This window comes from Pseudogymnoascus verrucosus (assembly GCF_001662655.1).
Source record: "Pseudogymnoascus verrucosus strain UAMH 10579 unplaced genomic scaffold scaffold_13, whole genome shotgun sequence".
NCBI lineage: Eukaryota > Fungi > Ascomycota > Leotiomycetes > Thelebolales > Thelebolaceae > Pseudogymnoascus > Pseudogymnoascus verrucosus.
The window spans coordinates 463,026-476,426 of NW_017263664.1; the positions used below are offsets into that span (position 1 = coordinate 463,026).

At 50.3% G+C, this 13,401-nt stretch overlaps 5 protein-coding genes across 5 annotated transcripts; 4 read left to right on the forward strand and 1 right to left on the reverse strand.

The window, feature by feature from the left end:
- Positions 1 to 182: 182 nt before the first annotated feature.
- CIT1 (citrate (Si)-synthase) lies at positions 183 to 1,952 on the forward strand. Its single transcript, XM_018273312.2, has 3 exons — positions 183 to 379; positions 437 to 501; positions 555 to 1,952. The coding sequence occupies exons 1-3, from the start codon at positions 263 to 265 to the stop codon at positions 1,789 to 1,791; spliced, it is 1,419 nt and encodes a 472-aa protein (XP_018131954.1). The 5' UTR covers positions 183 to 262; the 3' UTR covers positions 1,792 to 1,952.
- Positions 1,953 to 2,924: 972 nt separating this feature from the next.
- Positions 2,925 to 3,741, forward strand: VE01_03831 (uncharacterized protein). The gene has a single exon (XM_018273313.2). It carries the CDS (start codon positions 3,231 to 3,233, stop codon positions 3,564 to 3,566), a length of 336 nt encoding a protein of 111 aa, XP_018131953.1. The 5' UTR covers positions 2,925 to 3,230; the 3' UTR covers positions 3,567 to 3,741.
- A 565-nt stretch (positions 3,742 to 4,306) lies between these two features.
- On the forward strand, positions 4,307 to 6,621 carry VE01_03832 (uncharacterized protein; the record flags this gene model as incomplete). Its single annotated transcript, XM_018273314.1, has 2 exons — positions 4,307 to 4,937; positions 5,000 to 6,621. 2 exons carry the CDS (start codon positions 4,307 to 4,309, stop codon positions 6,619 to 6,621), a joined length of 2,253 nt encoding a protein of 750 aa, XP_018131956.1.
- Positions 6,622 to 7,447: 826 nt separating this feature from the next.
- Positions 7,448 to 7,816, forward strand: VE01_03833 (uncharacterized protein; the record flags this gene model as incomplete). Its single annotated transcript, XM_018273315.1, has 1 exon — positions 7,448 to 7,816. One exon carries the CDS (start codon positions 7,448 to 7,450, stop codon positions 7,814 to 7,816), a length of 369 nt encoding a protein of 122 aa, XP_018131955.1.
- Positions 7,817 to 7,932: 116 nt separating this feature from the next.
- On the reverse strand, positions 7,933 to 13,064 carry VE01_03834 (uncharacterized protein). The gene is made up of 3 exons (XM_018273316.2): positions 12,847 to 13,064; positions 8,736 to 12,703; positions 7,933 to 8,366 (listed from the first exon to the last, which is right to left on the reverse strand). Exons 2-3 carry the CDS (start codon positions 12,694 to 12,696, stop codon positions 8,257 to 8,259), a joined length of 4,071 nt encoding a protein of 1,356 aa, XP_018131950.1. The 5' UTR covers positions 12,697 to 12,703; positions 12,847 to 13,064; the 3' UTR covers positions 7,933 to 8,256.
- Positions 13,065 to 13,401: the final 337 nt, after the last annotated feature.

Here is a 13,401-nt window from a genome sequence, read left to right on the forward strand (position 1 = left end):
GCTATTAGTGGAGTACTTTTGCATTTCCACCTCCCAAAGTACACCTGTCTTGTGAAAATCCAGGGATTACGTCAGGAGATGTGGCATAATTCCAGCCAATCATATTTCACTCCGGCCCACGCTACGGTCGGACCGAAGGACGGTCGCCGGTCGCGCCGTCGTTGCATCCCTGACAGACGAGATCATCACTTTTCGTTAACTTTCTTCCCGACCCTCCGTCTCCAACAACCCTTTCTCTCCATCACCACATACACAATTCAAAATGGCATCAGCAGTTCGTTTTGGCTCTTCCGCCTTCAGGTCGTCTCTGGCCGCCCCAGCATTCAATGCTCGCATCGCAGCCTTCAATGGCGCGCGTTGCTACTCCGCCAAGGCCCAGGTAAAACAATTTCCCAACAATAATATGAGAAGCATCCGCTGATAGCAATCGTGATAGACTCTGAAGGAGCGCTTCGCCGAGCAGCTCCCTGAGAAGATCGAGGAGATCAAGAAGCTCCGCAAGTCAGTATTCCCATTGTCCTGTCGCTCATAACAAGCCATTGACCCGTTTTCAGGGACCACGGCCACAAGGTCATCGGCGAGGTTACTCTCGACCAGGTGTATGGTGGCGCCCGTGGCATCAAGTCCCTCGTCTGGGAGGGATCCGTTCTCGACTCCGAGGAGGGTATCCGCTTCAGAGGATTGACCATCCCAGAGTGCCAGGAGGCCCTTCCCAAGGCCCCAGGCGGCAAGGAGCCCCTTCCCGAGGGTCTCTTCTGGCTGCTCCTGACCGGTGAGGTCCCAAGCGAGCAGCAGGTCCGCGACCTGTCTGCCGAGTGGGCTGCCCGCTCCGACGTCCCCAAGTTCGTTGAGGAGCTCATCGACCGCTGCCCAACCTCCCTCCACCCAATGGCTCAGCTCTCCATTGCCGTCAACGCTCTCGAGCACGAGTCTTCCTTCGCCAAGGCATACGCCAAGGGTATCAACAAGAAGGAGTACTGGGGACACACATACGAGGACTCCATGGACCTGATTGCGAAGCTCCCAACCATCGCTGCCAGGATCTACCAGAACGTCTACAAGGATGGAAAGGTTGTCCCAGTCCAGAAGGATAAGGATTACTCCTTCAACTTCGCCAACCAGCTCGGCTTCGGCGACAACAAGGCCTTCGTTGAGTTGATGAGACTCTACCTCACCATCCACACCGATCACGAGGGTGGCAACGTCAGCGCTCACGCCACTCACCTGGTCGGCTCTGCTCTCTCCTCCCCCTTCCTCTCCCTCGCCGCCGGCCTCAACGGTCTCGCCGGCCCACTCCACGGTCTCGCCAACCAGGAGGTCCTCAACTGGCTCACCAAGATGAAGGCTTCCGTCGGCAACGATCTGTCCGACAAGGCCATCACCGACTACCTCTGGACCACCCTCAACGCCGGCCAGGTCGTCCCCGGTTACGGCCACGCCGTTCTCCGCAAGACCGACCCCCGCTACATGGCCCAGCGCGAGTTCGCCCAGAAGCACCTCCCAGACGACCCCATGTTCAAGCTCGTCAGCCAGGTCTACAAGATCGCCCCCGGTGTCCTCACCGAGCACGGCAAGACCAAGAACCCCTTCCCCAACGTCGATGCCCACTCCGGTGTCCTCCTCCAGCACTACGGCCTCACCGAGTCCAGCTACTACACCGTCCTCTTCGGTGTTTCCCGCGCCATTGGTGTCCTCCCTCAACTCATCATCGACCGCGCGGTCGGCGCCCCCATCGAGCGCCCCAAGTCCTTCAGCACGGAGAAGTGGGCCCAGATCGTGGCCAAGCTTTAAATTTGATTTTTGCCTAAGCGGTTTGTGTAGCAAAAATGGAAATGGAGTGTATATCTAGGAATGGGGGGGATTGGCTTTGGCTGTATTTTATAGAATAATAGATAAGGATTAGACTATGAGTGCCTGTAGCCTTTATTGAATTTACAAGAGTGTCTGTCTTGCCTTTCATGTCTATGCTTGAGGGGAAGTGTGGATCTTGTGTTGCCCGTTTTCTTGCTTTCAAATGCAGTGTAGCTGGAAGCAAAAGCTGGACATAGTTTGTGTGCGCCCTGCCTCGGTTCTCCTACAGCCACTGCCATTGCCAGCCAGCTACAAAACAGCCGTTTATTGGGATAAGCTGATTTATGAGCACCGTGGTTTCAAGTAGACTGCAGTGTAGCCGAAATACGGCTACCGACGTCTGGTAACCAAGTTGGCTAAATGTTTGCTTCGAGGTCTTACGCAGTAACTAAGCTGCCTAATGTTTGCATTGGAGTCTTACAATAGTTGCACTGCTGTTGAAGACAAGGCTTATTTATGTGTTGCAAGACTCCAGAGGAGTCATTAGCCAACAGTTACCATCCGCGGACAGCATCATGTCTTGCAACGTAACATAAGCAAGAGGGGCAGCTGATATAAAAAACCAAACAAATGCATATAATCCACAAGTTTTAGGAAGACATATGTGAACTGCCTGTAAATAAATAATATAAAAGGAAACGATATATTGGAGCGAAATCGGGGTATGCCGGGGCGGACGCGGCTACACCTCAAAGCCATTGATTCAGTCCCGATCTTATCCTGACAACGAAACTTTGAATGGGGCTGCTGTGGGGGCTGTGAGACGAAGGATTGAACCATGAAATCCTTCCGTTTCATACTCTGCCGTGAAATTCACGATTCACCCAGACAAAAACCGCCTAATACCTCTCACCGAAGTTTTCCGCATCAGCCTATGCATGGAGACGTATAGCTATGGTCGGACAAGCCAGGGGCTGCACCTGCTAGCCCCTGTCATTTCTCACAAGACATATCATATCACAACATATTCTAGAAATCGGGGAGGAGATCGACACTAAATCCCGATCTTGCTGGCACTACTGCGCCTCCTGCACGTAAGCTTACTCCCTAGTATTGATGGATCTAGACGCGATCTACGATGTGACAGGCGAGGCATCATATGCCTCAATGGGGCTCAATTGGGGTCCAAGGAGGACAATGGTGCCTGATGACTATTTCCAAATTGCAACTCTTGGTAGGTCGGTGTAACGTGGAACAGAACAGCCGTCGATCTCGGGGATATGAGGGGAATATGCGTATGATGAGGGTATATAAAGGGCAAGCAAGTCTGCTCTTTTGATTCTCATCATCCAAACACATCTCATACATTCAACAATCCAAAAACACGCCTTCAATACCACAAAACACCACAACCCACCACAAAGCCCCTCACAGCAACCATGAAGCTCTCAGCCCTCCTCTCCGCTGCTTTAATCGCAGCGGCCCCGGCTCTCGCCTGTCTCGAGACCACCGGAGCCATCGACCTAGCCGGCAACGTCCAAAGAATCACCGCTATTGATAACGGCGTCCTGGTCTGTGACAGCGACTGGGGCCACCGGATTGACAAGGACGGACACATCTCGTTGACGTGTAAGGCTGGTTATGTGTATGCCGTCACTAAGGATGGGAGAATGGGGTGGTTCAAGAACCCGACGAATGCTTTCTCGTTTAAGCAGGCTGTGGGAGGTAGCCACCAGACGTTTTATTGGAGTGAGAAGAGATATGGGTGCAAGTAGTGGTGAGGCGGAGTTGGGAGGAATGGTTATATGGCTGTCGGTCTGGATTTATGGCAAGTATTTGGCCCGTGTGGGTTATCTGCTTGTTGTGTTGGCTATGAAGGGCAGAAGAGGAGAGCCCGATGGGATGGATTTATGATCGAAATAGCATTAAACTTATAAAACGGAATATCACCGAATTGATTCGTGAAACACTGTGCTTTAAAATATATGAGAACATGGCTGACATAGATTGGCTTATTTATCCCATCAGGACGTATATTCTGTTGCTAAATCCGAAGAATTTCTCAATCATACCAGGCCACTCGCATATGCCAAGCATACCGCAAACAGTTTTTGGAGTGATCGACAGGGCTTCCAAAGTTGCGATTGCGGGGGGATTTTTAAGACTACATAGTGTTTACCTTTGGCATATTGAAGAGTGAAGCAGTTGGCTAAATTAATCGGAATCTGTTTCTTATCACCTTGTGGCTGTGCACCCCTGCCGGTTATACTTCCTATTTAGTTAGACGTTAAGTAACAGACGCATCAGCCGGTATACTAAGCCCCAATCACCTCACCACAGACTTCCCGCCTTGTAAGACGGCTTAACTACCAGATAAGAGCCTACTATTGCAAACTTTTAAAATTGTCGGAAAATTATCTCTACAGTTAAAAAAACAGCACAGGTTTCAGCGTTGTGACCAAGAAATCACAGAGGACGAGAGGAAACCAGAAACCCCGCAGTGTAGAAAACCAAAATGTCTCAACAACCTCCACCATCAGGATCGATGAAGATTTCAGCCACTGTTCCATTTGAGCAGTTGCGCGAGCTTCTAGCCTCGCCAGCAATAACCTCATCCGTTGGGAAAGCCCAAGACCTCATCAACATACAGCCACCTGACAAGGTGTGCACCGTGTGCGTGAACCTCGACCCGTTCCTAGCCTTCAAAAAAAGCAGTGCGGACCAGCACAAACTCTGGGCCGACAAAGAGTATAAAATTTCCAGCGGAAACCCATTCGGGAAAATAACCATCGAAAAGTCGAAATACTTGCTTGATGCTGCGAAAGGTGGCTGCATTTATTGCACGATGGTTCAATCAGCACTCGGTGCTGTATCCCCGGGGTGGGAGACCGAAGGGTCATACATTCATATCTTCCTTGCGCTTGGCCTGCCCGTGGTCGTGCGGCTAGAGTTTGGCACGATTTCAAGCCTTCCTATCGAGAGGGAAGCTGCAGATGGTTTGTTCCAGATCGAGTTACCACAGGGCTTTGATTTGGATTTTGTTATCACTGTTGGCTCTGGTTCGGACGCTTCGAAAGCTTCGAAACCTGCCATAGATGTTGAAATTTATCGGCCTCGACTCGCACCCGATCAGTCAATTGTTGGCGGTACGTCGTTCAATTATAGTAGGACCAAAGTTAGACAAGAGATTGCTAATGGAAATGGCTAGATGCTGTCTTGGCGGGACTTGTCCCCTTCGTGGGCTTTGCAGAAGAGATACCCCGACATGTTGGTGATAAAAGATGCCTTACCTTCATACAAAGTCAATTGTCCCACTGTCTCAACAATCAAAGTTGCTGGGCCCGCAAAGGCTTGCCTTTACTTCCAGATCGCGTCGTCTGGATCGAAGCCAACAATCCAAGTCGTATTCAGCTTATAGAACCCAAAGGCGTCCGTGCCATATATCTTGCACTCAGTTATTGCTGGGGGCCTGTGAGCTCTGACACTTATCTGACAGATGCATCCACTTATGAGACTAGGAAAGCTGGTATACAGTTAGATGACCTACCGCCTCTTTTCCAAGACATCATTGCGTGTGCTCGTGCGCTTGGAATTCAATACATCTGGATTGATCGGTTGTGCATCATTCAAGGAAGCGATGCTGATTTCAAAACGCAGGCCCCAAAAATGGGAGAGATTTACGGAAATGCCACTGTGACCATAGCAGCCGCTTCTGCTAGTTCCGAACAGGACCGCATCATGGTGGAACGAGACAAGAAATGGGCTACTTCCAGCGTCAGCTTGACTGTTAATGGAATTGGGGCCTTGAAGCTTCAATGTCGGAGGCGATCGCATCCTTTAGAAAAGGAGGACACAGGCGGTGACTATGGCAAGGTGTCCACTCGGGCATGGATCTGGCAGGAACGCCTCCTCGCTGAAAGAACGATATTCTTTACTCCTTCTGCCCTAAAATTCGAATGCCGGTGTCATTCCGTCTGGGAAGGTTTTGACCAGGGGATCTCAGGCCACTCATGGTCAGCGCAATTAGAAACTATATCACACAGCTCATGGACATTGTTAGTGGAGGAATTCACGAAAAGAGACATCACTCGTCCTTCGGATCGGCTACCAGCCATGGAGTCTGTCATGAAGCGCATTGAAACGAAGACAAACTGGACGCCTCTTTGGGGTCTGTGGAAAAATACACTCATAAAGGGTCTAGCTTGGGAACCGCAGCCGTCTGGACACTGGGGAAGGCATGACTGCCGCATGAACCCTGGCCATTACGCTCCAACCTGGAGCTGGGCAAGCGTCGATGGCCCAATTTCCTACATCCATGCTAGACCTTTGGACATCATCTCCCAAATCGACCCCATTAGCTATGACCTAGAATATAGAAAGGTCAATGCTGCTTCGGGTTCAATCACAGTGGCTGGCTACCTCGTTCCCGTCGAGCTCGGTGTTACTGTTAAGCGTGAAGAGCATGTTGAAGGAAACTCGGTCGAACAGGAAGAATATACCTACGATTATAAGGTAAAAATCTCAAATAGCGAAGGTCTAAAAGATTCTACACTCAAGCCCGATGTCGCCTTGAAGCCGTGGAGCGGTGAGATCGGTGGGCAGCTGGTCTCGACTGTTGTACGAGTTCCATATGGAGAATCTCCTCCAAAAGCATCTTGGACTGGTACCTGCCACTGCTTATTAATTGGTAAGACAAAGAGGCGATGCCTTGTCCTCTACCTGGGCCGCTCGTTACGGGAGCCAGGTGCCTGGGAACGGATTGGAATGGTGGATGGGATGTCACCAACAGTATTCTCGATGTCCCAAAGGGAAATCATTAATATTGCTTAATGTTTTGTCAGGATAGCAATGTATGTTCCCTTCCCAAGACTATCCACTACCTCGCGGCATGGTGCACTCCAAAGGTCTGAGGAAACAATAACTAGGTTATTATCAACACTAAGAGTTGAATGATTGACAGAGGAGTTCTTTTCGAGACCGCTTGGATGAACATCAGGTTGGATTTGTGATGCATCATCCTTCGTGGTAGTTGAAGGACAACCTCTACGCAAAAGACGACGCTAGCCCTCAAAAGGATAATTTCAATTTCAAGGCAGGTGCTTGGTTTAATGAAGTGTAGCTAGAGGAGACTTGCATGCCCCTATATACACACATATATAGATAGAATATAAATACGGACTACAGAAACCAAGGCGGGCTGATCTACACTAGTACCCCTAGTAGGGTAGCTCCCGAAGGAAATACCCCACTATGGATCAAAACCTTAATTGGTTCCCTTATGCCCCACAATTTTGACCGCACTAACATCAGGTCCAACATTCGCGACCCCTTCCTTCCTTCTGTTTGTCTTCTCTTCAAAGAATATGTAGGAGGAAGCTGGCAGTCTATCGTTGGTACTTTGATGCTTTCTCTACTTGCTACATTTCTAGAGGTCTGAAACTTTTGAGTGTCCTACGCGAAGGGGGTCTAACACAGCTTGTAGATTAAGCTAGCTGTCTCTACATTTACTTGAATAAAGTGCCTACCATAGCTACCGCTTGCAATATTCAGATAAGAAGTGGCTGTCGAGGCGTCCGTTGTACATCACTCCCATTCTCAACCCCACCCACATCTGAGATCAGGAAGTGCACTTTCAGAGCAAACAAACTCAACCACAATGAGTCTACTCAGCCTGCCTTGCAATGTTCGCGATGATATTTTCAGAAGAGTTCTCCTTGTGGCCCATCCACTCTATCTGCTCCAAGACGGCGACTCTAGCATGGTAGAGACATTTGGACCAGAAATACGAGTTCGATGGCGAGCATTGCTGTACACCAATCGCCAGGTGCTCGATGAGGCTAGCGCAGTGCTCTATGGATCGAATAATTTTTCCCTGGTTGATACCACACAGAAACAGGTTGTCCTCCTGCAATCCTTCTTAAACTGCATCGGGTCTACAAACGCAGGTCTACTGTCTCACATATGCATCAACTTCCCGTCGCAGAGCATGCGGATGGGCGACCAGGAGGAATCCTGCTCAGGATAGATGGCTTGTGAAGTTTAAAGCTGCTTCAAGACAAATGTGTTACTCTGAAGACATTAGAAACTTCCATCCACAGCAAAAATTCTAGTGGTTTAATAGGGAATATAGAGAATCTAAATGGGTAAGTAGCTATATTTAATGGGGGCTTTCCTTTTTTTGAAGTTTCTTATCTTTTAAAAATAGGGAAATAAACAGCTTTATTTAAAGGGAGGCCTCTTTTTAATTTTCTAGTTTTTTAATTTTTATAAATGAGAAACAGCTAGATATAAAAGGAGCTTTCTTTTATTTTCTAGTTTCTCATTTATAAAAACCAAGAAAATTATAGTTTTTATCCCTGTCCTTTGCCTCTCTTCCCCCTCATATCCTCTAACCACCTTTATATTATTGTTTATTTTTACAAAGGCCATTATAAGTTCCGTTAGCTGCCCTATTACTTTATACACTTAATTTCCATCATCCATAGCCTCTTCTACCTGTTGTAGGGCTTTATATGCCTGCAACTCATTTTGAATGAAGTTTTTAAGATGCTGGAATCCGTCCATTTCATTTGTACCTACATTAAAAATGTAATGTTAGCAAATTTCTCTTAAATAGATGCGTAATTCCCCATTTTCATAGAATGATAGAAATGGAAGCCCCTCTGTTATAAGACCATATAGTATGCAATATGAAGCAAACATAGACTACTACAAGACCATGCATGGGATCTGTAATTACTTCATTGAGATTATATATACAACAGCCTGTAAACAAGACCATAGCATATACCGTCAAACAGGAAGTAATTACAGATCGCAAGACCATGAACAAGACTATCCTCTGTCTAAAGTCAAGAAGCTGCAATGTATACATACCCCTGCAACTGTCATAAAAAACACGCAAAAACACGCAAAAATAGATGAAAAACAGGACAGCAACTTACTGAGGAATACACAATCCCCGCCACGTGGAAAGACATCCACCATGTCTACAGCATCATCCTCATCTTGATCTGCCCCTTCCACGACACCAAGATCAGGCTCATAGTCAAAGTCATTCTCATCCTCAAAAGCAAAATCCACCCTTGATGCTTTGAGTTCCAGCGCCGTTTGAAGACTCAGCTGCCCCAGGTGCAGGTCCAGCATGTAATTCTTCTGATGCTCTGCCTCAGGACAAGGTTCAACATCTCGCGTGGTGGACAAGACGAGCTGCTTCCTCTGATACCTCTTCTCCTGCTGCACCACAACCTCCCCCAGAGGCTCCGCATGCGGATCTCCACCCCGGTGAAGCTGGCGGCAAAACAATCCAGTGCTCACATAATTTCCCCCCTGCACCGCGCCAACATACGGATCAGGATGAATAACAACCTGTCCAGCATCCACAAACCGCTGCGCCATCTCCCTCGCCGTCGGCTCCGGGCTCGGCTCCACAAGATCCCCGCCCCCATAATCTGCAGACCTCGACGCCTCATAATGCGGTATAATCGGCTGCTGTCGGCGCCTCGGGGGGAACTCCTCGTCCTCATCCAAGTCTCCGCATCTCAAAACATTCAGCTTCCCCGTCGCATCACCGACGAGGAGACGAGAATGGTCGCTTGAGAAAACACCCGCTGAGATGCCGCCGGATAGCGTGATGACATCCGCAACATGCACTTCGGCCGGAGGAGCACGCACATTCCATGCTTTGACCACGCCGTCTGAGGAGCCTGTGTAGAAACGGTCACACGTCCGTCCCCACGCGGCGAATTTCACACCGCTGTCTGTCCGCTCGTGGTCGTTGTCCTTGGTCTCGGCGTCATCCTGGGATTGATCGTCGATAGATTTACCATGGCCAAGGACATGGATGGGCTTCTCCTCCTGGGCGCTATCCCAGACATATGTATTCCCATCCGTGCAGCTCGCAGTGAGGTAGCAGTGCAATGGGCTGTTCGACATCAAGGTGATCTCATTGATATCCACCGCGCGACAATCAAACGTCTTAGTATGGCTGAAGGTGCCATTCTCCGTCTGGCAAAAGATCCGCAGCTGCGTCCGCACCCCATCCTCATACTCCCCCGTCGCCGACGTCGCAGCCACGAAAACAGCAAGCGTCGGGTGCCACACGACCTCAAACACGTTCTGTGTGCGCGCTGAGGTGATTAGCACGCGCGTCCCCTTGTTGGTATCCCAGAGGCAGAGCTCTCCAGTGTCCTCGATGATTTTCGGCACTTCGTCGTGCACATCGAACGAGCGCGGCGAGTATCCGGTAAGAAGGAGATGGGCCACGCACGGAGCCTTGCCCCACTGCAGCGTTGACGGGTAGTATACCCAGGATTGCCGGCTTCGGAGCTGCTCAGCTGACTGCACATCGGCGCGGGATCCAGAATACGACACGAATGGGGAATTGGATACATCGTCTTCGTTCAAGTCGTAAACTCGGATGGCATCTCTGAAGACGTCGGCGGCGGTCGCGATTTTGCTGTGATGTGGTGAGGTGACGACAAAGTTTATAACGCCGCCATGATGCCATGTTCCACAGAGTGTCATTCCAGATCCATCGGCGTTGATATCCCAGACTTTCACGGTTTTGTCAAAGCTCCCTGTTAGCGCCTTTTGAGAGCCTTCATGGAACGCTGTAGCTGTCACCGAACAGTACAAATAAGGGTCCTGCGTCTCCCGCATGGACTCCAAGGCATTGCTGCCCTTCTCAACAATGGGCCGTATGATCCGATGCCCAGAGACCGACCTCAGAGAGCTCTTCTGTACTGACCCCAGAGCCAAATTTCCCGGCTTGTTGTATTGTTGATTCGATTCATCAGAATGCGTAATCGCACCGCATACAAACTTGTCACCAGGCAGCCAGGTGATCGTGGCAATATCCCCAGAACAACCAGTAAACTCAATCTCCCGCACAATCGCATCATCCATAGATGTGAGGATGCGGGCTTTGGTCGATATACTGGCCCGTCCGAAGGTCCCACGAGACAGCTCTCGCTCACGCAGGATAGATGATATCGAGGTATGGTTATTGCTTCTTTTGCCCGTGGCCGTGCCCAATTCTCTGGATTTCGGTGCGACGCGCAGCACAGAAGTTGTTCCAGTTGAGAACCTAGACCCATTGGACATATAGCCTTGCCAAATATCCTTGCCAAAATCATCGATGAAGTTCTTCAGGCTCTCCTCGGTGCGTTGCTTAATAAGCCGTGAACCCTCATCAGTTCCCAAAGACTCCTGTTGAGACTTCACTATCATTTGGAGCAGGCTCGGATAGACCTTCACACTCCCATTGATTATCCCAAGCCGCTGCCCCTTAGGCTTTGATTCGACATGATTTCTATGCCACACATCCATAACATTGCGCACAAACTGCACCTCTTCGCCCGTAAAGTCCACATGAACAATATGACCATGAAGTATATGCTTCTCCTGTGGAGTCAATCGTTGTTCCGAAAGACCCCTTGCGATGTCTTTGCGCGCCGACAGACTGATATACGGCCTTGTGATTGCATTGGCAGCCAATCGCAAGGTTTCAACTTCCCGAAGGAAAGACTGCTTCGCCACAGCTTCCTGCGCGGCCGACCGAAGCGCCCGGGGTTTGTTTTGCTTCTGGATGCGATTGCCCGCTGTTTGCTTTCCAGGAGAGCGCGCGTTTGCAGGCTTTTGGATAGCAGGTGTGCGTGAAACAAAACTAAGAGTCCCCTGCCGATAAGCCATCTTCTGGTGGTTCTGTTGGGGCGCTGGGTCTGATGCAGCTTCCTTCGCGGGAGACTCAACAGTATAAGACGTGCTTGGGGACGAGGAATCGCGCTTCTGCCGAGTAATTTCCCCCGCCCCAAGCCTTTCAACAGCATCCTTGAAATCATCCTTCTCGGACTCGCTCGAGCTGTCCGAAATAAAGATCGGCTCAGGCGGTGCGGCTTGCTTTGTCTGCCGACGAGCTGTTTGCCTGCGAGCTGCTGCAGGTGACTGCAGCTTGCTTTTCTGACCCTTTCCCAATTTGTGAACATGAATTTCCACCAGCAAAGCGCACTTATCAACGAGCCTCTTCCGCCTAGTTGCAGATAGCACCCCTTTATTCGAAGCCAGAGGTGCTAGGAATTGATCGTCGCAAAGATTCTTCGCAACCTGGTGCCTAATTTTCTTCTTGACAGCCTCATCGAGGCCCGCTCCCAATCTCTCGAGGCATGATTGAATTTCCGGGAAGATAACCCGATGAAGCACATCCTCCGCCCCCTTCGGCGCAGGGCCAGGATTGGATGTCCCTGGGCCTGCGTTCGAAACTGGCCGCACCTGTGTATTGAAACCTTGTTGTGACCGCCCTGCACTCTGAACCCCCGGCAATTGCGGCTCAGAATCCGAATAAGAAATCACCACCGGCTTCGACTGAGTCTGAAACATATCATACACATTCACCTGGCCCTCTCTCCCAGCAGATGTAGGCGGCGGTTTGCTCCTTCTCCTCCCCGTATGTGATTCCACCTGTGATACCCGCGGCGGCGGCAGTATGCGCGTTTCCGCCCGGTCCCTACTCGGACTCGATGACGCCCCCATCCCATCCCCAGCAAGCCTCCTCCTCTTCACCGAGCCCTCCACCGACCTCGACGCATTCGGCGACAAGCTCAGCTCTCTCAAATGTGTTTTCCTCCTCGCAACCACAGGAGTATGTAATTTCGGCGGCGGTAGGGCGCCCGGAATATCGATTGGTGAGGGCAACCCCCCCGGGAGCAGTAAGCCATTATGTGATTGGTGATTCGTGAAGCCATTCTGCAGTTTCCGTGGTGATGGTGAATGGTAGGGTAAAGTAGTCGTCCCTGTGAAATCTGGGCCGGCGGCATTGGGGGCCCGTATCTGGGTTGAAGTTGCGGCGGGTAATTCGTCGTCGCTGTCGAGGGTGAGGTCGACGAAGGAGGCGTGGGCTTGCACCATTTTGGGTCTGTGGGGGGGGGGGAGGAGAAGTTAGCGCTTGTTCACTTTGTCTCCCTGAATCTTTCTCGAGTTTAGTATGGGGAGAGGAGTGTAATCAGTGTGGGAGGAGGGGAGAGGAAGTGGGGTGTCGCGTGAATTTCCTCGTCGTACCTTCTTGGGCAACTAGATCGCGCTGTGACGAGCTGCTGCTTGAAGGCGGATCTTGAGGCGGTTCATGGCATGGATGTGCAGTGGAAGTGAGGAGTGGTATGTGAGTTTGTTTGCAAAGAAGGGCAGCAAGGCAGCAGGCTCATCGCCTTTGAAAGTGTGTGCTTTGTTTGAGGCTGTGTGTGAATGGGGCGCGGCCTTGACGGTCGCGGTCGCGGTGGTGGATGGTATAAAGAGATGTCGGTTCAATGATGTTCCGTTGTAGATGGGCAAGGCTGAGCGGAAGGCTACCAGGGGTGAGCCGTGATAAGTGGAAGCAAGGAGTGGTGGTGAAGAAAGCCAACGTTCATATCCCTTTATAAGCAATAAGAGGATAGAACCAGGTCAATTCTTGGAGTTGACTATAAATCCCATATCCGTGACTTAGAATGAATGAATGTGACCCCTTGAAATATAATACAGCCATAAACTACTGCACTGAGACAACTTGGTGTGCGGGCACGACACTTTGGTCTCACATGTAATCTGCAACACAAACCCCTCAAATCCCCCCCCCGA